At 43.1% G+C, this 22,921-nt stretch overlaps 1 protein-coding gene across 1 annotated transcript in view; it reads right to left on the bottom strand.

Annotated features, from left to right (window-relative positions):
• Nucleotides 1-22,921, bottom strand: part of LOC104676241 (astrotactin-2) — an 809,378-nt gene that overhangs the window by 245,732 nt on the left and 540,725 nt on the right. The window contains exon 10 of the mRNA XM_030920120.1: nt 6,404-6,554. Coding sequence (XP_030775980.1) covers nt 6,404-6,554 — 151 coding nt within the window. The remainder of the gene's footprint in view (nt 1-6,403; nt 6,555-22,921) is intronic.

The raw sequence follows: 22,921 nt of genomic DNA, 5'->3' as shown, positions 1-22,921 counted from the left end.
TGTATGGATGGTTGCTTTTATATTACTAGCTTTTCTTTTTTGTAAAATGGACATGATAGTTCCAGGTAGGTGACAGTTATAGGCATTAATTGCCATGAACATAGGCAAAATAGCACATAGTAGGTGCTCAGTGAATGCTAGTTCTCTCTTACGACCATTCTTTTCTCTGCAATACTCACACCAATCCTCTTAGATAATTCTCACACAGAGAAACAAAGTGGTTTGTTCAAAGTTACGCTGCAATCCTGCTGAAGTCTGTCTTGTCTTCTGAAGGGGCTATCAAACAAGGCATAACTCTTGTGGTGTTTTGCTCCTGGTCCATTCATAGTGCTGGATACAGGAACGTTGCAAAATAAATAATTATACTATACAGTGACAAAGCTGATGCTATGGGGCCATTAGCTGTTGGAATGTGCAACTGGAAGGGAGTCTTGGAATTAAATCTAGGTGGTATTACTACCTCCCTACATGAACTTGAGCAATTTCTGTATCTTTCTACGCCGTTGTTTTTCTGTTTGTATAATGGGAGACGGTCCCTTCCGGCTCTAGTAGCCGTTGTCTGTATCCATGCACTGGGTAAATGGGTAGACTAAAGATGACCACACATTCTTTGCTACTCTTCTCATTGACAGGTGAAATCTAGCTCTCTCCCCCTTGAATCTGGGCTGACCTTATTGACGTGCTTGACCAATAGAATGTGGTGGAAATGATGTTCTGAGACTTCTGAGGCTGGGGACTAAGAAGCCTTGCAGCTTCTGCCTAGGCAGTTAGAACGCTGCATCTTGGGATGGTCCCTTGGTAAGCCCAGGTTTCATGATGTGAGAAGCCCAAGCCAAATGGGGAGCCCATGATAAAATCATCTATCCAGTTGACAGCCCCAGCTCAGGTTCAGCATAGCCAGTGTCAACCACCAATGATGCCAGTCCTAGCCCCAGACAGGTAATAAAGGAACCCTTCTGCAAATGACTCCTCCAGCCCCAGATGTCCCATCTGTCATTGATCAGAGACAAACCAGCTGCACCCTCCACCTCGTCCTGATTCACAAAGCTACAGACAAAACAAGAGTGTGTGAAGCTACTGAGTTTTGGGGTAGTTTGTTACACAATAATAGAAAGCTGGAACCAGGAAAGTGAGCTATGAACTGATACTTCAAAAGGGGTATTATGATCACCAGATTGTCTGGTTTTGGGTTAATCAAAAGGCTTCCCGTGCTGGGAAAACCAGAAAAACATAAAAGAATGGCATTAGTGAAATGCGTCAGGGGGCAGCAGTTACTTAGAGATGGTGGTGGAAGTGTCCTCCATACGATGCTGTGATTAAAAGTGCTTGCAGTTTTCTTTGTTTTTGTTCTCTATCTTGATTAAAATTTTGCAGTGGTTATACTGCCACCCAGAATAAATGGACCCATAGCTTACATTTCAAACTGTGCCTTGCTGACATCATTATGTTTGTCAGATTTATAACATTTCTAACACACAACAATTTTTCACTCTTGGAAATACTGAAGAGGAACACAGGCTCCCTCTCTTTTCTGATGTTTCATTCACTGTTACTTCCTCTATCCCTGGTCAAGGGATATGATCTCCTTGGAAATAACTGAAAATAAAAATAGTAGCATAATTATTTATATATTATTTACTGTATCACCCTCCTCATATGATCTTTTACCTGTTATCAGTATGTTATTGCTATTGTAGCAAATTACTACGCAATTGGTGGTTTAAAGTAACGCAAATTTATTATCTCACAGTTCTACAATTTAAAAGTCCAACTTGGGTCTCAATGGGCTAAAATTTAGGTGTTGGCAGGGTCGCATTCCTTTCTGAAGGTTCCAGAGGTAAGTCTTTCTCTTTGCTTTTCCAGCTTCTAAATACCACTTCTCTTCCTTAGCCCATAACTCTCTTCCTCCACCTTCATAACTGGCAATGCTGCCTCTCTCTACCCCACTCCTCTGCTTTCCTGAGCACACTCTGACAATCCAAGATACTCTCACTCTTTTAAGGTCAGCTAGTCATCTTAATTCTGTATGCAAATTTAATTCCTGCCTCTGTCATGAAAAGTAACATACCAGTCACAGGTTCTGGGAATCAGGATGTGGACATCTTTGCAGGGGCCATTATTTTGCCTACTACACATCTTATGGCCATCCTCCAATTGACCAGTTAGCTATATGAGAAACACATTATCCAAAGGGAAGTCTACCACAGCAGAACCAGAAAGCTGAGCAAAAATACGTCAGATTTTTAAAATCTTGTGTTTCAAAAGTTGAGGTCTAGAAGGCAGAGCTATTATAGAAGGTAAAACAATAATCATCATTATCATGACAATAATAAAACAATAGAAGAATCTGTGATCTGTTAGAGAATTACCTTCCCTCGTATCCACAAAGAAGTAAAGGTCATTTGAGCTGGTGGAAGAGAGGAATGTTGGAAGTCAAACAAAGTAATCTAGAAAATGCTAATGAGTATCCTAAAAGGGGTCCCATCCTCTATCCTTACCAGGCTAAGCCCATGAGTGGATGAAGGGGATGAGAGGATACAGAATATCAGGTGGGCTTGAGCGTTATGAAGGTAAAGGAGTTCTGGGCATCCCTTGCTATATAGCACAGGTTGACAGCAAGCATAGTGAGTGCTCCTCCCCACTGAAAACAGCCGACTATAGATCCTTTCCTGGCATGTCTAGATCAAAAGAGCTCCAGACAGCTTTTCTCAGATCCTCCAGGTGGAACTGTTGGACATTTCTCATGCCCTCTAGAGGCTGGAAAAGCTAGCTGATGGACAGAGTCAGCTGGCCTTAAATGACCTTGTGGTGGAATAAAGCAGATGAGGCAGCAGCTGTACTACACACCTGTGATTCAGGTGGGAATGGAGAGGAAGGAGAGTGATGGACAAGGGTCAAATGAAGCAGCAGGTACCAGATTAAAAAGTGATGGCCCAGCACCAAACATCCCCTTAGCTCCTAGGCCTTACGGGTACATCAGCCCTTTGAACTCAAATGTTCAGTTAAGAGATGGGAGGCAGAAAAAAACTGAAATTGACTAGAGTTAAGTTTCTACTAACAATGGAAGAGAAATGAAATGAAATTCAGTTACAGAAACGTTATAGAACATTAGATATGCTGTGCTCCTAAATTTGTGTGGCCGCATATATATCCACTACATACAAATATCAGTAGTGTGGTCTCATTATCTCACTTATAAATGGTACTTTGTAAATCCCAGATCATTGTCAGTTATGTTCTTTGAGCCCTTTGAGTTTTTGTTTGTTTGTTTGTTTTTTAGAAAAATTTGTAAGTACCGTTGCTCCCTTTTGAAAGATTAAGAAACTGATGCTAATGAAGTCAACATAGACTCCAAAGCTATGGTCATTCTAATGCCTAAATCCAGGCTTTAGCCCAAATCACTCAGCCCAGTCTCCTTTCCATGATTCTTCAACAAGAACTCATCTCAGCTCCAGTGTGGGAAAGCAAGCCAAAGTGGCCCTGGCAGAAGGACTGACAGTGAGACATGGTCTTGGTCTTCCACCCTGCCACCTGGCGGTAAGACCTTGGAAAGTCACTCTGCTTCCTGAGCCTGTTCCACATTCCTGAGGGAATCTACTACTGCCCAGGTTTGTTGTGAGGATGAGCTCTCAGCCTGTAGACATGATTTGAGAACTCTAAAGTATTCTAAAAATATAAGGCATTATTATGTAATACCTGAAGGAATGTCTTAGAAGGTGACCTAAGAGAAGAAGTTTCTCTTTACAGACATGATGGAAAGTCGACAGAGAAATGAAAGGGATTTAAAATCTCAGGATAAACGTGGGATTGCCCTGTCTATTCTGAAGCACACAGAGGAGCTTGCCTTACATCCATTGAACCCTAAAGTAGTAGTTTTAAAATTACATCCTTAATCTAGAGGGGAGGGTCTTTGACAACTTCATCAGACCGTTGAATTTTCTCTTATCCCCTAGGGAACGAATGTTCTCTCTCTTTCTTTCTCTTTTAATTTTTCCAGTTTATGTGAATAAAAGATAAAGAGACACAAGCCCAACCTACACACACACACACACACACACACACACACACACACACACACCCCTCTGTATTTGAGGTTTCATTCCTATGGGATGTCTATCCTAAAAGAAAAAGAGAAGGATCTTAATTAGAGAAAAGAGAACTAATGGAAAAAAGGAAAGAGGCAGACAACTTAATCCTTTGAAAAAGGTCAGCCTCATGTTCTGGACATAACACAGGACATCCTTTTGAGCTGTCTGTCCACTGGCTGGGTTTAAGCCTTGAGCAAATCCTCCTCTCCTCCACTAGCACCTTTCCAATGTGCTATATGAAGGGTTAGGTTTCAATGGTCTGAGGCAGACAGCTGTTGATGTATAACAATCTAGCATCTACAACTCCTATTGCCAGCACCCCAGTTTTTCTTGAGAATCTATGCCTTCCCCCATCTCAGGGCCATGCATTTCAGGTGTAGCTGCCTCCTGGTGCAAGCTCCAGGCATGGCTGGCTCTGGGATAAGCCCAGTTAATCCCCCTGACCAGTAATTGGTGCAGGGATAGATGGGCATGACAACCAAGTTGGCCCAATGAGAAGGAATCTGGTGACAGTAGTTGGAGGTACTAGGAAAGAGGCGTTTTTGTTCTGTAGGACTTGCATCCAGCCTGCAGCTGGCCGGAGAATGGCACAATGCTAAGGAAAGTAGAGCTAAGATTAGCAGGGGGATTCCAATGACATTGCTTGAGCCCTTCAATCCAATTTTCTCCAGACTTCAACTTAAGCCAATGCATTTCCTGTTTTTTTTTTTTTTTTTTTTTTTTTTTGCCTATACTAGTTTGAGTTTAGTTTCTATCACTTGTAATCCTGAGAATTCTAATCACTAAAATTTCTAATTGCCCATTCACCTCTGAAGATCTGTTGATCTTTGTGTCTCAAATATAGTTTCATTGCATTATCTCATTCTAGAAGCTTCTTCATATTGATCTCCTGACCTCTGTCTGTTTCTCAGCTGGTGTGTAGCTGCATTAAGGGTCAAGTGTGTGTTCTATCTCCCTTGGGTCTTATTCAGACAGCCTAGTCCACAGCAGGATTCCCATCCCTGCTTCTATCCTTCGCTGCTTCTTCTTTCTTTTTTCTTTATTTACTGAGATGGGTACTTTTGGGGTGTTAAGCCAAATCAACAGATTCCCTGGGTTCTCCCTCAGTTTTTTAAGAAACATAAACTGAAAAGCCAGTCTGTGCTATAACGTGTCACAGGTGACTTAATAAAGCTAAGTACAGCATACAGTAAGGATACTGTATGGAAAAGGTCACTGTGGGGAGGGAAAAGGCTTTATAAAGGAGATGTCTCGGGAAAGATGTTCACTTGTTTGCTTCATAGGCTTGGAAAGCAATTCTTTCTAGGCAGAGAGAAGGTACAAGAAAAGGTTCTAAGGCATGAAACAGGCAGGCAAGTTCATAGAACCCCATCTAATTAGCTCCATTAGGCTCTAGTGTAGATTGAAATGAAGCAATAAGAGATGTGGCTGGAGAGACTGAAAAGGGACCACAGAAAGAAGAACATTGAATGCCAGGCTGAGTTTAGCCTATGTGGCAATGTTTCCCAAGTGTATTTTCAAGAAACCCCAACACACACACACACACACACACACACACACACACACACACACATACACACACGTTAAAAAGTCAGGTTCCCAGGACCTAATTTCCTCTTTAGAATAAAAGCTTCTAGAGGTCAAACCCTGTATCTTAGGTCATTCTTATAAAACCATCAATTTTGGCACACCCTTCTGCAAGCAACAGGCACCCTCCCACTTCTGTGACCTTGTCCCACACTAGATACTAAAATTCCAAGCAAACAAGGCTGCCTCTCCCTTCCTTCATGTATTTGCTTGGCTGTCTCCCCTCTTTCCCTAATGTAAGTTGACTCATATTTTGAAGCCAAAGCCAAAGCCAAAAGCCAACGTTCCAAGGAAGCCTTCTATGAAACTGAGGTCCCAGCTGAAACTTTCTCTTCTGGACCCCACCAAAGCACCTCCTGTCCATACTAGTTACACCTCATTGACATCCCCCCTACTATTGTATTCACAGAGGTAAGGCATTCCCTGTCTTACTCTCAAATGGACTGTAAGCTTCTGAAGGTCAGAAGTTCTCCAAGACCTATTGTGTGGTGGGCACTTAAGTTATAATATCTTGTTTCATTCTTCCAACAATTCCAAGAGGTAGGTATAATGATCTCACTTTACAGGTGAGGAAACCAAGGTAGGCTGGCATGCTGAAGGCCGCAGAGGCAGGTGAGGGTAGTGCGAGTGTGATCCTCCTTACCAGCATTCCCTCACAGGGCAGGGCTTCCAGCAGGTGGCCTTAGCACCTGGGCCACTGCCATGTTCCTGGGCCAATGGGCACTTACCACACATCCTGAGGAGTCCACCTGCCGGTCAGATACACACTTGAAGTTACGAGTGCAGCCCCCATTGTTCCGAGAGCAGTCACGAACTGGCCCGAAGGAGGACAGCAGGTCATTGATGGTTTCAAAGTATGTGGACAGCATGGCTTCTTCCCTTGGAGAGAAAGGGGATGGTTAAACCCCAGAGACATTTGCATCCCTAGATTTAAAAAAAATGTGAATTCAATACATTTGAAACCATAGCTTATTTATAATCAGGAAAATAATAACAATCAATATTACAAAAAGGAAACAACAACAGGTATACCATCACATGACACGGTGCTTGTCAAGTTGTGATACAGAGAAATGGACCTAGAACTCTATACTCTTTATTTCATTAATACTTATGATTCTTGGAGGCAGTCATGAGATGTACACTTTACCATAAGTGAACTGTGGCTTAGCAAGGTGAAGTATCTTGGTGAAGGCCAGCAGCTTACAATGTGACAGAAGTGAAGTTTGTATTAACTTCCAGCTGAGTCCAAAGAGAAGGCTCTTCTCACTACCTCTTAGCTTGCATCCTACCTGTTTCTACAGATTTCAGAGCTCCCTATAGCAATTCTGCAATTGGGCACATTCCTATTATTCCAACTTTGTGAATATAAAATTGAAACCATGAAAGATTGTGGGACTGACTCCAAATCCAACAGTCTATAAACAGCAGAGCCAAGACATAAACACAGGAGTCTGACCCCCTAGGGCCCTAGATCCTTATTTTTCAGACTATTGTGTATAAGTCACACCATCAAGACTGTCAGCAACAGTTGTTGGAAAGGTCATGGGATTCCAGGGAAATACATGATTCCTCACAAATGAGGTTCTTAAAAGATAAGACTAAACTTGATACCATAATCCATGGATCTGCCAAAATTTTATGAGATGGAATTCTCTACAATGGAGGATACAGATGGGAGCTTCTGATGCTGTCTTCTGCAGAAAAGGCCCGAAATAAGAGATACACTTGCACTGGGGTATATGATTTCCACACTTACAGGAGATTTTAAAGGAGCACCATGAGCAGTGAGAAGCACATATTCTTCCCTGGTCTGTGCCTCATGAGGTCCAGAGCTGTGAAGCAAGGGAAATGAAGCAGGAAGAGGCTAGCACACACTAGAGGGGGTATCTCTGCACCATCTTGCATACCTTCTCCCATTCTTCTCCACCTCAGGCTTGGAACAGGTTTGAAACTCCTAATTCATTTCCTGCCTCCAGTCTTACCCCTTCTGTCCCATCTTTCATACTGACTGTCAGTGAACTTGGTAAATCCCAGCTCTAATTAGATACTCCTCTGATCAATAGCTTCCCAGTGCTTAGAGAAAAAATATAAATTAACTTCTCTGGCATTCGGACTTCATAATCTGGTCCCTGGTTACCTGTCCAGCCCCATTGACCCTCTCCTCATATCTCTATCCACTAGGTACAGGCTTCGTCTCATTCCCTGAACACAGAATCTCTGAAAACAGGTTCTAAACTGGAAAGTTACATGCAGGAGGTTTATTGACGAGCCCTCTCGGGAGATGCATCTGTAGAAGGCGAGGAAGGGCTGGGCGTGGTGGCTCACGCTTGTAATCCCAGCACTTTGGGAGGCCTAGGAAGGAGCCTTACTTGAGCCCAGGAGTTCAAGACCAGCTTAGGAAATGTGGTAAAACTAAAACTCTGTCTCTACAAAAGTTTTTTTTTTAATTAGCAGGGTTTAGAGGAGCATGCCTGTGGTCCCAGCTACTCAGGAGGCTGAGGTGAGAGGATCTCTTGAGCTACAGTGAGCCATGATCAAAATCCTGTCTCACAATAAAATAAAAAATAAAAAATAAATGGCAAGCAAACAAGGCAGGATTTGGTAAAGGGAGAGACTGACCTACAATGCGGGTCTAAAGCATCAGTTGATCCTGCAGGGAGCTCTGGAGCTGAGAAGGCCCTTTATGGATGTCCTGAATTAGGGCAAGGAATCCAGGCCTTTGCATCCCCACAGCAGCCAGTCATTGGTGGGGGCTGCTGTCTGGAATGGGATACACTTGGATAAGCCAGTTCCCTGAGGCTGAAGGCAATGCCTAGTCACTGACAGCCACAGCTGGTGGGTGGGTGGGCTGGCCCTGAAGAGGGTATCTGGGTGTGGTACCTGCAGGCACCTCTCTCCATCCCTAATCATGCTCTTCCTTCTGCCTGGGATGCCCATTTCCAAATGCTTACCTGATGAAATCCTAAGAATCTTTGTCTTTGAAAACTCTTCATATTCTTTCTTTCCTCCCTCCCTCCCTCCCTCCCTCCCTCCCTCCCTCCCTCCCTCTCTCTCTCTCTCTCTCTCTCTCTCTCTCTCTCTCTTTCTTTCTTTCTTTCTTTCTTTCTTTCTTTCATTCTTTCTTATATTAAACAAGCTTACTGAGTGCTTACCATGTACCAGGCACAATGCTAGGTGCTGGGGACACGGCAGTGACATTAGACAAGGTCCTGACTCCCGAACTACACAGTAGCTTGATGTTACCACCTTTATGAAACCTTCTCTGCTTCCCCCTACTAGAATTAATTCCTTTTCCCTGTGAGCATATTGGCTAAATCTTTTAACTTATTGATCTTAATTATCAGATTCACAGTCTCCCAGAGAGACTATAAGCTTTTAAAGGAAAAGGCTCAAGATTTATTCATTTCTCTTTAGCCCTCCAGGGGCCTGGAAGGAACCTGAGCTAGGTAAACGTTTTCAGATGAAACACAGAAAACACCCAAAGGCTTAGACGCAGTCTTCACCAATGAGTAGTTTTACTAAGAACCTCCTCAGCAGGGCAGTCTTCTCTGTTTCCCCAACTCTGGGTCCCCGTTCCAAATCCTTCCTGTTCAGGGATGCAGCACAGGGACAAAGGAGAAGGGTGAGGCGCTGCCAGGATTATCCCTTGCTTCCTAACTTTGTATGCAGCGAGGTGACAGGTTTATGGGAGAGGAGAATTAACAGTTCCTGAAACGAACCTCTGGGGAGACTTGCCACTTTTGAATCATGAAGAGAGTTGAGGATCCTGGGAAGACATTAAGCCTATTAAAATATTAACATCCTAGAAGGGAGAAGAAGAAATGGAAAGTAAGAGGAGGAGATAAGGCAGAGGGACCCGGCTGGGCACGGTGGCTCACGCCTGTAATCCCAGCACTTTGGGAGGCCTAGGCGGGCTAGGTCAGGAGATCAGGACTATCCTGGCTAACATGGTGAAACCTCATCTCTACTAAAAATATAAAAGATTAGCTGGGCATAGTGGCATGTTCCTGTCATCCCAGCTACTCAGGAGGCTGAGGCAGGAGAATTGCTTGAACCCGGGAGGCAGAGGTTGCAGTGAGCCGAGATTGTGCCATTGCACTCTAGCCTAGGTGACAGAGCAAGAGTCCATCTCAAAAAAAAAAAAAAAAAAAAAAAAAAGACAGAGGGACCTGAGAAAGTGAGAGAACAAGAGACAAACAAATAGAGAAACTGCTGAGAAGGGACACAGAGAGACAGAAACACATACAGTCACCTGGAAACAGATAAAGGGATCTAAAGGTATAGATGGACAGACAGAGAGAGAGAGAGTTATAGAGGGACACAGGTCATAGAGACAGAGAGGAAAAGAAAGGCAAATAGAGGAGAGAGAGAATGTGAAAAGATAAAAATGAAAAGTTAGAATTGGAAAAAGAAAGCAAAGAGTGGAACAGAGGCATAAGAAACAGATGAAAAGAGGAGACAGCCTCAAGGTAAACAGAACAAATGAGTAAGTGTGCTGAGGAGAGGGAGAGAAGGTGGGAGGGGGAGTGAGAAACGGGAGCAGGAGGAGACAAATGCAGAAAAGACAGACTGAAAAGGAAGAGAAAGACAATGAGTGAGAAAGAAAACAGAGGCCCGGCGCAGTGACTCATGCCTGTAATCTCAGCACTTTGGGAGGCTGAGGCGGGCGGATCACTTGAGGTCAGGAGTATGAGACCAGCCTGGCCAACATGGTGAAACTCCGTTTCTACTAAAAATACAAACAATAGTCGGGCGTGGTGGCTCGCGCCTGTCATCCCAGCTACTCAGGAGGCTGAGGCAGGAGAATCGCTTGAACCCAGCAGGCAGAGGTTGCAGTGAGCCCAGATGGCACCACTGCACTCCAGCCTAGGAGACAGAGTGAGGCTCTGTCTCAAAAAAAGAAAAAGAAAAGGAAGAAAACACAGAGCCATTGAGAGCAGAGCCGGACAACAACAAAGAAACAAGGAAAGGGAAGTAAAAAACAAGCAAAAACATGTCACCTTTCTGTGGAACCTAGAGACAGTTCAAGTTATAAAAATACAAAGGCTGTCCGCTTTTAAAAGGATTGATTCCGCATAAACATCAGTTACATGAGGGGAACGTTACTTAAAACACAAAGACCTGACACAGGGGCCATTAGCAAGTCAAGAGAAGTGATTGTGTCAGGCTAGGGAATGAAGAATCTGAGCACAAGACAGAAAAAGAGCTTAAAGCAGACACTGGCGTTTTCTTAACTCTGTGGCTCAATCCTTCATCTGGCTTGTGGAGCCCAGAGTTTAGGGTCTGTCGGATCTTAGAGCTGCTCCAATCTGGGGGCGGGGTGGGGGGGTGGGCAGCAAAGAGATGAATGGAAGAGCACTGGGGGCGGAGACAGGCTGGACTGATGGACACTGCCCTGGGGCATCAGGAGACCAGGGTGAGAATCCCACTTTTGCCAGCAATCACCAAAATTATCAATATCCTCTTCATTAGTTAGGATTTCCTGGGCACCTGCTATGTGCTAAGCATGGTACTAGGTTTCCTTCCTGTAATATCTGTGATTTTCACAAGAGCCCTAGAAATGACAGTTTTATACCCAATGTGCAGCTGGAGAAACAGGGTCTTAGGGAAGTTATGTCACTTGTTGCGGTTCTCAATGGCGTGATGCAGTGAGGCCAGGCTGTGCACTCGAATCTGCGTGACCTTAAGTCCTGAGCTGCCTGAGTTAAACTTCAACGACTTACTCTGTGTCTTGGGCAAGTCAGAGCCCTCCTAAGAGTAAGGCCAGTAAGAATCTGTGTTCAAGCTCTCTGTCTTAGCAGAGGAGGACAGAATGGGCAGAGCCTGGGCGGTCTTCATCTACTTCCCATAACCTGATTCCTGGGTCATGCATGTGATCCACAATAACCTCAATCCATGCAGGAACAGAAGGGGAAAGCACAGTGTTTAAGTTTACTAGAAGGGCCATAACAATTACCATGAACCAGCTCACTTCAAACAACAGAAATTTATTCCCTCGCCATTCTGAAGGCCAGAAGTCCAAAATCAGGGTTTGGTAGAGCCCTGGTCCCTCTGTAGGCTCAAGGAGAGAATCCTTCCTTTCCTCTTCAGAGCCTCCCATGGCTCCCGGCCATGCTTAGCTTTCCTTGACTGGCAGCTTCAGGAATCCTTCCTCTGTCCCCATCATCACATGGCCTTCTTGCCTGTGTGTGTGTGTGTCCTCTCCTCTTCTTAAAATGACACCATTCGGGCTGGGCGCGGTGGCTCACACCTGTAATCCCAGCACTTTGGGAGGCCGAGGCAGGTGGATCACCTGAGGTCAGGAGATCGAGACCAGCCTGACAAACATGATGAAACCCCATCTCTACTAAAAATACAATAATTAGCAGGGCGTGGTGGCGGGTGCCTGTAATCCCAGCTACTGGGGAGGCTGAAACAGGAGAATCGCTTGAACCCAGGAGGCAGAGCTTGCAGTGAGCTGAGATCACAACATTGCACTCTAGCCTGGGCGACAAGCAAGACTCCGTCTCAAAAAAAAAAAAAAAAAAAAGAAAGAAAAAAAAAGAAAAGCCAAAAAAGAAAAAAAAAAAAAAAAAAAGACACCATTAGTTGGGTTTAGCGTCCACCTTAATCTGTTGTAACCTTTTCTTAGTTATATCTGCAAAGGCCTTATTTCTAAATAAGGCCACATTCTGAAGTTCTGGTGAACACAAATTTTGTGGGGACACAATTCATGCAATTCCACAGGGCACAGGGGAATGTGCCTACATTTGCTTGGTAGGACAGAGCCAGGACTAAATAAAACACCTCAGTCCTTGACTCTTATCAAAGTGCTCCTAACACTGCACTGGCTCTTCTCACTCTAGACACTTCATGTTTCATTGTGGTCCTTACAAGTTTTGAAAAATCTTAGGGAAAGGATCATGATGAAGTCACTCTCCATATTATCTGTGCCTTTATTTGGAAGGAGAAAAGACCAACTTCAATTAAATACCTACCACACTCCAGTAACTGTGTGGAGGGTTTTCAACCGCTCTACAGAACAGAGCTCGGCAAACTTTTCTGTACAGGGCTAGATAGTAAAGATCTTAGGCTTTGCAGGCCATACAGTCTCTGTCCCAATCACTCAACTCTGCTTTTGTAATACACAAACAATCATAGACAACACATAAAAGAATGAATGTAGCTATGTTTCAATAAAACTGTATTAAAGACAGGTGTAGTGGCTCATGCCCGTAATCCCAGCTCTTTGAGAGGCTGAGATGGGAGGATAGCTTGAGCTCAGGAGTTCAAGACCAGCCTGGGCAACACAGTGGGATCCCATTTCTATAATTTTTTTTTTTTTTAATTAGCCAGGTGTGGTGATGTGTTCCTGTAGTACCAGTTACTCAGGAGGCTGAGGAGGGAGGACTGCTTGAGCCTGGCAAGTTTGGGGAGGTGGGGGTTAAGGATTCAGTAAGCTGTGAGCATGCTACTGCACTCCAACCCGTGTGACACAGTGAGACCCTGTCTCAAAAACAAAAACAAAAACAAAAACAAAAACAAAAAAAACTGTATTTACAGAAAGACACAGCCAGATGAATTATTCTCTGTTTTAGATGTGAAAACCCTTAAGTCAGTGTTGGAGTTAGGATTTGAACCCAGGTAGGTCCAACTTCACATTCTTTCTCCTACATGAATCTTCTGAAACTCAGCCTTCTCATCTGTAAAATGGGAACAATATCTGTCTCACTCTCAACTCTGTAGATGATTATGAGGATATAATAACACAATATAGAAATGTGTTTTCCAAACCCTAAGACCTAATGCAAACTTATGCATTGTTTATTCATTCAAAAAATATCTGAGTACCTGCTGCATGCCACGTACTGAGCTGATTATTATTATGGCTTTTCTTTGGCCTCCCAGCACCTGTTTCTGTTCCTATGTAACCCAGACATTGTGCAAAAGGTTCCAAACAGCTTTCTATCTCTGACATACAAATTATTATTTTTTCTGTTAATACTGGTTCCAAAATGGAGATAGCCAGACCCCACCAGACTGGGTGAGACAGCCATCCCCTCATTACCTGACGGGTCAAGTGCAAAAGCATCACCTGGATTCCATTTGGCTGAGTCAGCCCAAGCCCCACTCAGGGTGAGCATTAGGCAGGGTAGCTGGGAACAGATGCTGACATGGCCTGCTGTTAATAAATACCAGGAAAGGTCTGTGTCACTCATAGAGAGATGTGAATGGATGATGCCAAGCCGAGACAGTGACAAGTCCCCCACTGATGCAGATTAATCATTCTCTGGTAATAGCCGGCAACCTTGTTTCCTGAGCTCCCTGGGAAGGAGGAACCTAAGACAACGTACTGATAAAAATCAAGCTCCTGGTGGGCACAGTGCCTCACACCTGTAATCCCAGCACATTGGGAGGCTGAGGCAGACAGATCACAAGGTCAGGAGATTGAGACCATCCTGGCTAACATGGTGAAACCCCATCTCTACTAAAACTACAAAAAATTAGCTGGGCATGGTGGTGGGTGCCTGTAGTTCAAGCTACTCAGGAGGCTGAGGCAGAAGAATTGCTTGAACCAGGGAGGCGGAGGTTGCAGTGAGCTGAAGTCACACCACTGCACTCCTGCCTGGGCAACAAAGCAAGACTCCATCCCCCCACCCCCCACCCAAAAAAAAAATTCCAGCTCAGTTTTTTTTTTAATTTTTTTTTTATTTTAAAGAAAGAAAGCTTTGTTGGGATATAATTCACATACCATATGATTTACCTACTTAAAGTGTACAGTTAAGCAGGGTACAGTTTAAGTGATCAATATTTAAATATTTTCATCAACTCAAAAAGAAACCCTGCCTCTATTATGAGTCCCTGCCTACTTCCTCCCAATGCCCCTAGTATTGGGAAACCACAAATCTTCTGTCTTTACAGATTTACCAACTCTGAACACTTCATGTACATTAAGTCATATAATCTGTAGTCTTTTGTGACTGGCTACTTTCAGTTAGCATAGTGTTTTCAAGGTTCATCCATGTTTCAGCATGTATCACTACTTCATTCCTTTTGTATTGCCAAATGATATTCCATTATATACATATTCCACATTATATTCATCCATCATTAGCTGATGGACATTTTGGTTGTTTCCACTTCTCAGTTACTATGAATTATGCTGCTATGAACATTCATATACAGGTGCTTATGTTGATACATGTTTTCATATATCTTACGGCTCCCCCTGCCCTGGGATTTAGGGAGCCTTCTCAGCCCCTAACAGCATGAGCCACAGTGTAGAACAATAGACAAGAGGGCAAGTTTGTCTGAGTCAGACTGCCCTGAGATGGAATCCCAGCTTCACTCACTATGAGACCTTGGGTAAGCCTCTTCTTTTTGAGACGAAGTGTCACACTGTCCCCCAGGCTGGAGTGCAATGATGCGATCTCAGCTCACTGCAACCTCCGCCTCCCGGGTTCAAGCGATTCTCCTGCCTCAGCCTCCTGAGTCGCTAGGACTACAGGCATGTGCTACCAGCCCAGACTAATTTTTGTATTTTTAGTAGAGATGAAGTTTCACCATATTGACCAGGTTGGTTTTGAACTCCTGACCTCAGGTGATCCAGAGACCTTGGGCAAGTCTCTTAAACCCTGAGACTCAATTTTCTCATCAGTAAAATGGGGATATCAATACCTAACTAGCAGAGGTAGCATGAGTAATAGATTAGAGCAAATGTGTTCAAATGCCTGGCACACAGTAAGTATCTAACAACTGATAATAATTAATAGTACCGGAAAGTCCCTCAAAGTTGCAAGAACCATGCCTTGAGAATGTTGAGAAGCTCAACATAGGAGAAGGGATGAGAGATCTGAGACCCATATGGTCCATGACTCAGTTAAAAATGTTTCACTGGTGCTGGGCTTGTTCTGGGCACTCGGCTGGGTTCCTGGGAGACACAGGAATGGACGTGACATAGCGTGTGCTAGGCAGGAAGAAAAATACTAACTTAGCAAGATAAGTGAGGCCACAGGACCAAAAATATGACTCTCTCTCTTGCCAGAACTTGGAAGTAGGAGCTCAGAGAAGGCTTTTTGGAGGAGGTAATGTAGAGCCTGAGACATAAAGGATGGATGGAAATTAGGTAAAGGGGGATAAATAGAGTGGGATAAATAAATTCTAGGCAGAGGGAAAGAATATGCTAAGGCCTAGAGGTAGGAGAGGGAATACCCTGATTGAGGGGCTTCAAGAGATGCAGAAATGCTGAACTGTCAAGGAGGAGGTGAGATATGGCAAAGGCTGAAACAGCAGGAGTGCCAGGAGCCAGGCTAGAGAAGATTCCTGTGTGCCAGGCCATGGTGATTCCGGACTTTACCCTGGAAGCTATGGACTGCCACCCAAAAATGTAAAAGCAGATCCTGCTTTTATTTAGAGTAATACCATAGATGAATAGTTTACACAAATCATGATGGCAATAATAGTTAATGCTGATTGTGCGTTCATACTGTGCCAATAAATGGTTTAAGCACTACATGTATCAACTCACTTAATCCTCCCCAAAAACACAGTGATGTAAATGATATATCCCCATTTCACAGGAGAAGGAAACTCAGGCACCATTTTGAGGCTGTTTTGAGACCTGTTATGGGTAATGTAGGTAAAGCATTAGGACAGTGCCTGGCACACGGTGACTGCTGTATAAGGATTTCTTGAAAATCACCTTCCAGGGGAGGGATAGGGTGAGGTGGCACAAGCTACAGGGAAGTCGATTTGAACTTTTCCAAAGCCAGAGATATTCAGCAAGGGAACACTCTCTTCCAGTTGACTGCTCCAGCCTTCAGGAATGCATACTGAGGAAGGATGGCCATTTTCCTGGGATAGTTGTGGAAGGAATCAGGCCTCCAGGGGAGAGGGTGTACAATATTATGGTGATAACAACACTCACAAGGGCTAATATCTACTGAGAATTTATGACATGAGAACTTTGGCTTAATGGGATTGTGCTATTATCCCTGTTGATATGGTTTGGCTCTGTGTCCCCTCCCAAATGTTATGTTGAATTGTAATCCTCAATGTTGGAGGAGGAGCCAGGTGGGAGATGATTGGATATGGCAGAGCGGGGAGGCAGTGTACTTCCCCACTGAGGTTCTCGTGGTAGTGAGTGAATTCTCACGGGATCTGGTTGTGCAAAAGTGTGTAGCACTTGCTCCTTCACTCTCTTCCTGCTGTTCTGGCCACGTAGGACATGTCTGCTCCCCCTTCCCCTTCTACCATGTTACTCAGTTTCCTGAGGCCTTCCCAGCCATGCTTCCTGTACAGCCTGTGGAACACTGACCCAATGAAGCTTGTTATCTTTATAAATTACCCAGTCTCAGGTAGTTCTTTATAGCATGCAAAAACAAACTAATACATCTGGTTTTTTGTTTTTTGTTTTTTCAATTTGAAAAGAAATGTAGACACTCACGTGCAGGACTTGGCATTTACAGAGGTGAGAGAACTGGCAGTGAGTCCTAGTGGCAGAGCTGGGTTTCACCCTGGGTGTATCTGATTTCGGACTCTTTAGTGTCCTGCCTTTCTCTTTAAGAGTTCTTTCCACCCAGAGATTCTGGGACTGGTGTTTTAGCTGACACTTACCATTCTCCTTCCTCTAGCAATTGTGGTTTGCACTAATTTGGGTTGAGATATATATATTGCCGTTCAGAGTGGTCTCATAACTTCCTGTGACTGTCTTGTGCCTCTGAGTAGCTTGTAAGCTTCCTGCATGCCTAGAGTCCTCCTCGGTCCCATCCCTCAGTGCACTGGGCCTGCTGCAGCTGTTCGCTGAATAAGGACAGGTGTTGAAGGAAGAGAAGGAGGGCACAATAAGGTGCATCAGCTGTGCAGTCTTTAGAACAAAGAGAAAATGATTGTAATGTCTGTTGTACATCTGTGTGATGGAGGCAATAATATTCAACTCACAGAATTGTGGGTCAGAATTCAAAGAGTTAAAAAATATGAAAGTCTCTTATCACCAGGCTCAAACAAATAAAGATCCTCAATAAAGGCCATTGTGTTTTGGAAATGAGTTTGTGCATTTAACAAATATTTACCCAGCACTCATCCCTGGAGTTGTGGGGTGGGTATAGACACAGCCTCATTTTATTGCACCTCACGTTATTGTTCATTGCAGATACTATTTCTTAAAAATTGAAGGTCGGTGGCTACCCTACATCAAGCAAGTCTATCAGTGCCATTTTTACAACACAAAGTGCTCACTTCACATCTATGCGTCAGATTTTGGTAATTCTCACAATATTTCAAAATTGTGTTATTATTATATCGGTTATGGTGATCTGTGATCAAAGGTCTTTCACGTTCCCATTGTAATTGTTTTGGGGAGCCCTCATTGCGCTCATATAAGGCGGCCAACTTACTCGGTAAACGTAAGGCCTCCCTGTTCGCTGAGATACAACAATATTGAAATCAGGCCAATTAATAACCCTACAATTTCCTGTAAGTGTTCAAATGCAAGGAAAAGTCACACATCTCTCACTTTAAATCATAAGCTAGACATGATTAAGTTTAGTGAGGAAGGTATGCGGAAAGCCAAGACTGACTAAAAGCTAGGCCTCTTGCACCAGTTAGGCAAGTTGTGAATGCAAAGAAAAAGTTCTTAAAGGAAAATAGAAGTGCTACTTCTGTGAAGACACAAATGATAAGAAAGTGAAACAGCTTTATTTCTGTTATGGAGAATGTTTTGGAGGTGTGGATAAATTAAACCAGCTACAATATTCCCTTAAGCCCAAACTAGGGCACAGTCCTAATTCTCTTCAATTCTATGAAGTCTGAGAGAGGTGAGGAAGCTGTGGAAGAAAAGTTTAAAAAGGAAGCCATCTCCGTAGCATAAAAGTGCAAGGAGAAGCAGCAAGTGCTGATGTATTAACAGAAGCTGCAGTAAGTTATCAAAAACATCTAGTTAACATAATTAATGAAGGTGACTATGTTCAACAACAGATTTTCAATGTAGATGAAACAGCCTTGTATTGGAAGAAGATGCCATTTAGGACTTTCATTGCTAGAGAGGAGAAGCCTGGCTTCAAAGATGCAAAGGACAGGCTGCCTCTCTCATTAGGGGTTAAGGAAGCCAATACTCATTTACCATTATAAAAATCCTAGGACCCTTAAGAATTACACTAAATCTACTCTGCCTGTGCTCTATAAATAGAACAGCAAAGCCTGAATGACAGCACATCTGTTTACAGCATGGTTTACTGAATATTTTAAGCCCACTGTTGAGAACTCCTGCTCAGAAAAAGCTGTGATGGAAATGCATAAGAGGTTAATGTTGTTTTCATGCCTGATAACACAGCATTCTTTTTGCAGACCATTCATGAAGAAATAATTTCAAGTCTTATTATTTAAGAAATACATTTTGTAAGCTTATAGTTGTCATAGATAGTGATTTTTCTGATGGATCTGGCTAAAATAAATTGAAAACCGTCTGGTAAGGATTCCCCATCTTAGATGCCATGAGAAACATTTCTGATTTATGAGAGGAGGTCAAAATATCAATATTAGCAGGAGTTTGGAAGAAGTTGATTCCAACCCTCATGAATGACTATGAAGGTTCAAGGCTTCAGTGGAGGTAATAACTACGGATATGAAAATTGCAAGAGAACTAGAATTAGAGGTAGAGCTTGAAGATGTGACTGAATTGCCACAATCTCATGATAAAACTAATGAGAAGTTGCTTCTTGTGGACAAGCAAAGAAAAGTGGTTTCTTGAGTTGTAAACTACTCCTGGTGAAGATGCTGTGAATACTGTTGAAATAAGAACAGAACATTTAAAATATTACATAAACTTGGTGGATAAAGCAGTGGCAGGGTTTGGAGGAATTGAAAAATTCACTTTCAAAAAGAGTTCTGTGGGTAAAATGCTATCAGACTACATCACATGCTACAGCAAAATCTTTTGTGAAAAGAAGAATCAATTGTTACAGCAAACTTCACTGTTGTCTTATTTTAAGAAATTGCCACAGCCACTTCAGCCTTCAGTAACTACCACCCTGATCAGTGAGCCGCTGTCAACATTGAAGCAATACCCTGCACCAGCAAAATGATTATGGCTCACTGAAGATTCGGATGACCATTAGCGTTATTTTTTTTTTAAAGCAATAAAGTATTTCTTAATTAAGGTATGTACATTGTGTTTTAAACATGATGCAATTGTACACTTAATAAACTATAGAGTAAAAAATAACTTTTATATGCACTAGGAAACAAAAGTATTTGTGTAGTTCACTTTATTGTGATATTTGCTTTGTTACTGTGTTCTGGTACCTAACACACAATATCTCTGAGGTGTGCCTGTATACAGAAAAGAGCAAAATGAACATGGGTTTTGTCCCTCTAAGGCTTACAGTAGTTGGCACAAGTAAGTTCCTCTTCAAAGACTCAACTTTCTGGTCATAAATTGTAAACCAAACCTATCCCCTTCTTTTTTCAGAAATCGTGCATCTACCCTATTTGGAAAAGTTTAAGTCTCAGCCAATTGGGATCAGCTTAGATTGTGCGGTCCAACCCCAGCCAATAGGGGAAGGACACACAAACAGGAACTGCATTAGGGTTAAAAACCCCTTCTCTCCTTTGTTCAGTGTGCTGTTGCGATTGTAACCAGCACAAGCAGCACCCTTCTGCAGAAGTAAACATGCCTTGCTGAGAAATTTTCTGTCTAAGCGCGCGTTTCTTTTGGCTATGCCGAGCACTTGTTTTCAACACAGGTAGTTATTGAAACAGTCACTCAACAAATACCTGCCTTAATATCAATATGTGTGTCTGTGTCTATGGCTAAGGCTATGTCTGTTATATCTGTATTTATTTATAGATGTATATCTATATTTCTATATCTATACATCTATGCCTATGCCCCTATCTATACCTAAATTTATAATTACAAACTGTGATAGATGCTTTAAAAATACTGAATACAATAAGATCATATGGCAGAGGGACCAAGCTAATCTAGGGATTTGGGAATGGGAGTGTGCAGTGAGGCAGATTTCCCTGGAAAATATCAGGCCCTGAAACCAAACCAGCCTGTGATCTGGCAGGGTTTCATCATGCCCAGGCTGTCTCCAGGAGAGCTGTGACGATGTGTGTCCTCCACTCCCACCCCCACCATGCACAGTGACCATGGAGTCCATCTGATTGCAGAGACCATCATTCCTCTGGCAAAAAAGCCATCTTCTTCTCCCTGTGCTTGTTCTGACTACTTAGTCATAGGAATTCCCTTCTTCACTTAAACAAATTTATAAGAACAGAACAAATGATCCCATTAAAAAGTAGGCAAAGGACATGAACAGACACTTCTCAAAAGAAGACATTTAAGCAGCCAACAAGCATATGAAAAAAATCTCAACATCACTGATCGTTAGAGAAATGCAAATCAAAACCACAGTGAGATAGCATCTCATGCCAATCTGAATGGCAGTTATTAAAAAGTCAAGAAACAACAGATGCTGGCGAAGCTGTGGAGAAATATTAACACTTTTACACTATTGGAGGGAATGCAAATTAGCTCATCCATTGTGTAGACAGTATGGCAATTCCTCAAGGATCTAGAACTAGAAATATCATTTGACCCCCTATTACTGGGTATATACCTAAAGGAATATAAGTCTTTCCATTATAAAGATACATGCATGTGTGTGTTCATTGCACTATTCTCAATAGCAAAAACATGGAATCAACCCAAATGCCCATCATGCCAGACTGGGTAAAGAAAATGCGGTACATATACACCATGGAATACTATGCAGCCATAAAAAGAAAGGTCATGTCCTTTGCAGGGACACAGTTGGAGGTGGAAGCCATTATCCTCAGCAAACTAACGCAGGAACAGAAAACTAAACACTGCATGTTCTCACTTGTAAATGGGAGCTGAACCATGAGAGCACATGGACATAGGGAGGGGAACAACACACACCGGGGCCTGTCAGGAGGCTGGGGGAGGGACAGCATCAGCATAAATAGCTAATACATGTGGGGCTTAAGACTTAGGTGATGGGTTGATAGGTGCAGCAAAACACTATGGCACACGTTTAACTGTGTAACAAACCTGCACGTCTTGTACATGTATTCCAGAACTTAATTTTTTTAAAAAAGAAATTCTCCCTTTCTCCTACCCTTTGCAAATCTCATCCTTATTTTGAAAAAGAAACAAAAAAGTTTCAGTGGCAAATGCTGAAACTTGAGGATTATTAATTCATAAATTACCCACATGGAGTCACTGAGGGCTCCTCCCAGCTCTCATCTCAGACAGAAGCAGCTCATTAAGATGAGAAGTCCTGGGGTCTCAGATATGATTGCTCAGAAAGCCAGCACCTTCCCCAGACTCAGGGTGTGCCCCACTGCTCAGGGGCATGAGAGACTGGTGATCTGGATGGCGGAGGGGGTTGCCGCGAGCCGGGAGAGCCCAGCATTAGACAGTAAATGGGGCTGTGACTTCTAGAAGGAAGAGCACTGGCCTGGAGGCTCAGGTATAGTATCAGGGTCCAGCTTAGCCTCCCTCTGCTGTGTGTCTCTAGGTGATCCTCTACCCTCTCTGGGCCTCAGATTCTACATTTCTACAATGATGGGGTGATCTCTAAGGGCTCTTCCAGCTCCAATTTCTAATAACGTAATGCGGCTTCCCAAGAAGGCTGACAACTGCTTCCAGCTGTCAATTTTACTTTCAGAAATAAGGTGAAAATACAAGATTGGAGAGAGAGACAGAGACAGAGAGAGAGCAAGAATGAGAATTCATTGTGTTGAACCTGAGGAAATAAAGGGACTGTGTTATTATGAGGAACCAGCCCTGGGCTCACACACCCAGGCCCTGCTGCTCATTTGCAGAGAAAACTAACAACTTATTCAACCTCTCTGAGTCTCAGTTTCCTCATACATAAATCATAGATTATAATACCTAATTCTCAGGTTTCATGAGGTTTATGTTATATAATAAAATCTCCATGAAGGCAAGGGCTCTGTCATGCTCACTGAAGTCTAGTGCCTTAAACAGTGCCTGAACACTGTGCAGGCACCCCAATTTGTACTGGACAAAGGAATGAATAAAAACACGTGAAATACTGCAATGCACTGAGTCCATAACGAAGACCAATACACTTGCTTGTATTGTTACAGTAATTGTTACTAACAATAGCCTGCTTTTCACCAATCCTAAAAATGACTCAAGCCCTGAGAACAGGGATTCTTAACTTGGTGTCAGGACCTGTTTTCCAGTCTGGTAAAGCCTATGAAGCCTA

This window comes from Rhinopithecus roxellana, chromosome 16, assembly GCF_007565055.1.
Source record: "Rhinopithecus roxellana isolate Shanxi Qingling chromosome 16, ASM756505v1, whole genome shotgun sequence".
NCBI lineage: Eukaryota > Metazoa > Chordata > Mammalia > Primates > Cercopithecidae > Rhinopithecus > Rhinopithecus roxellana.
This window is presented reverse-complemented; position numbering and strand designations above follow the sequence as displayed.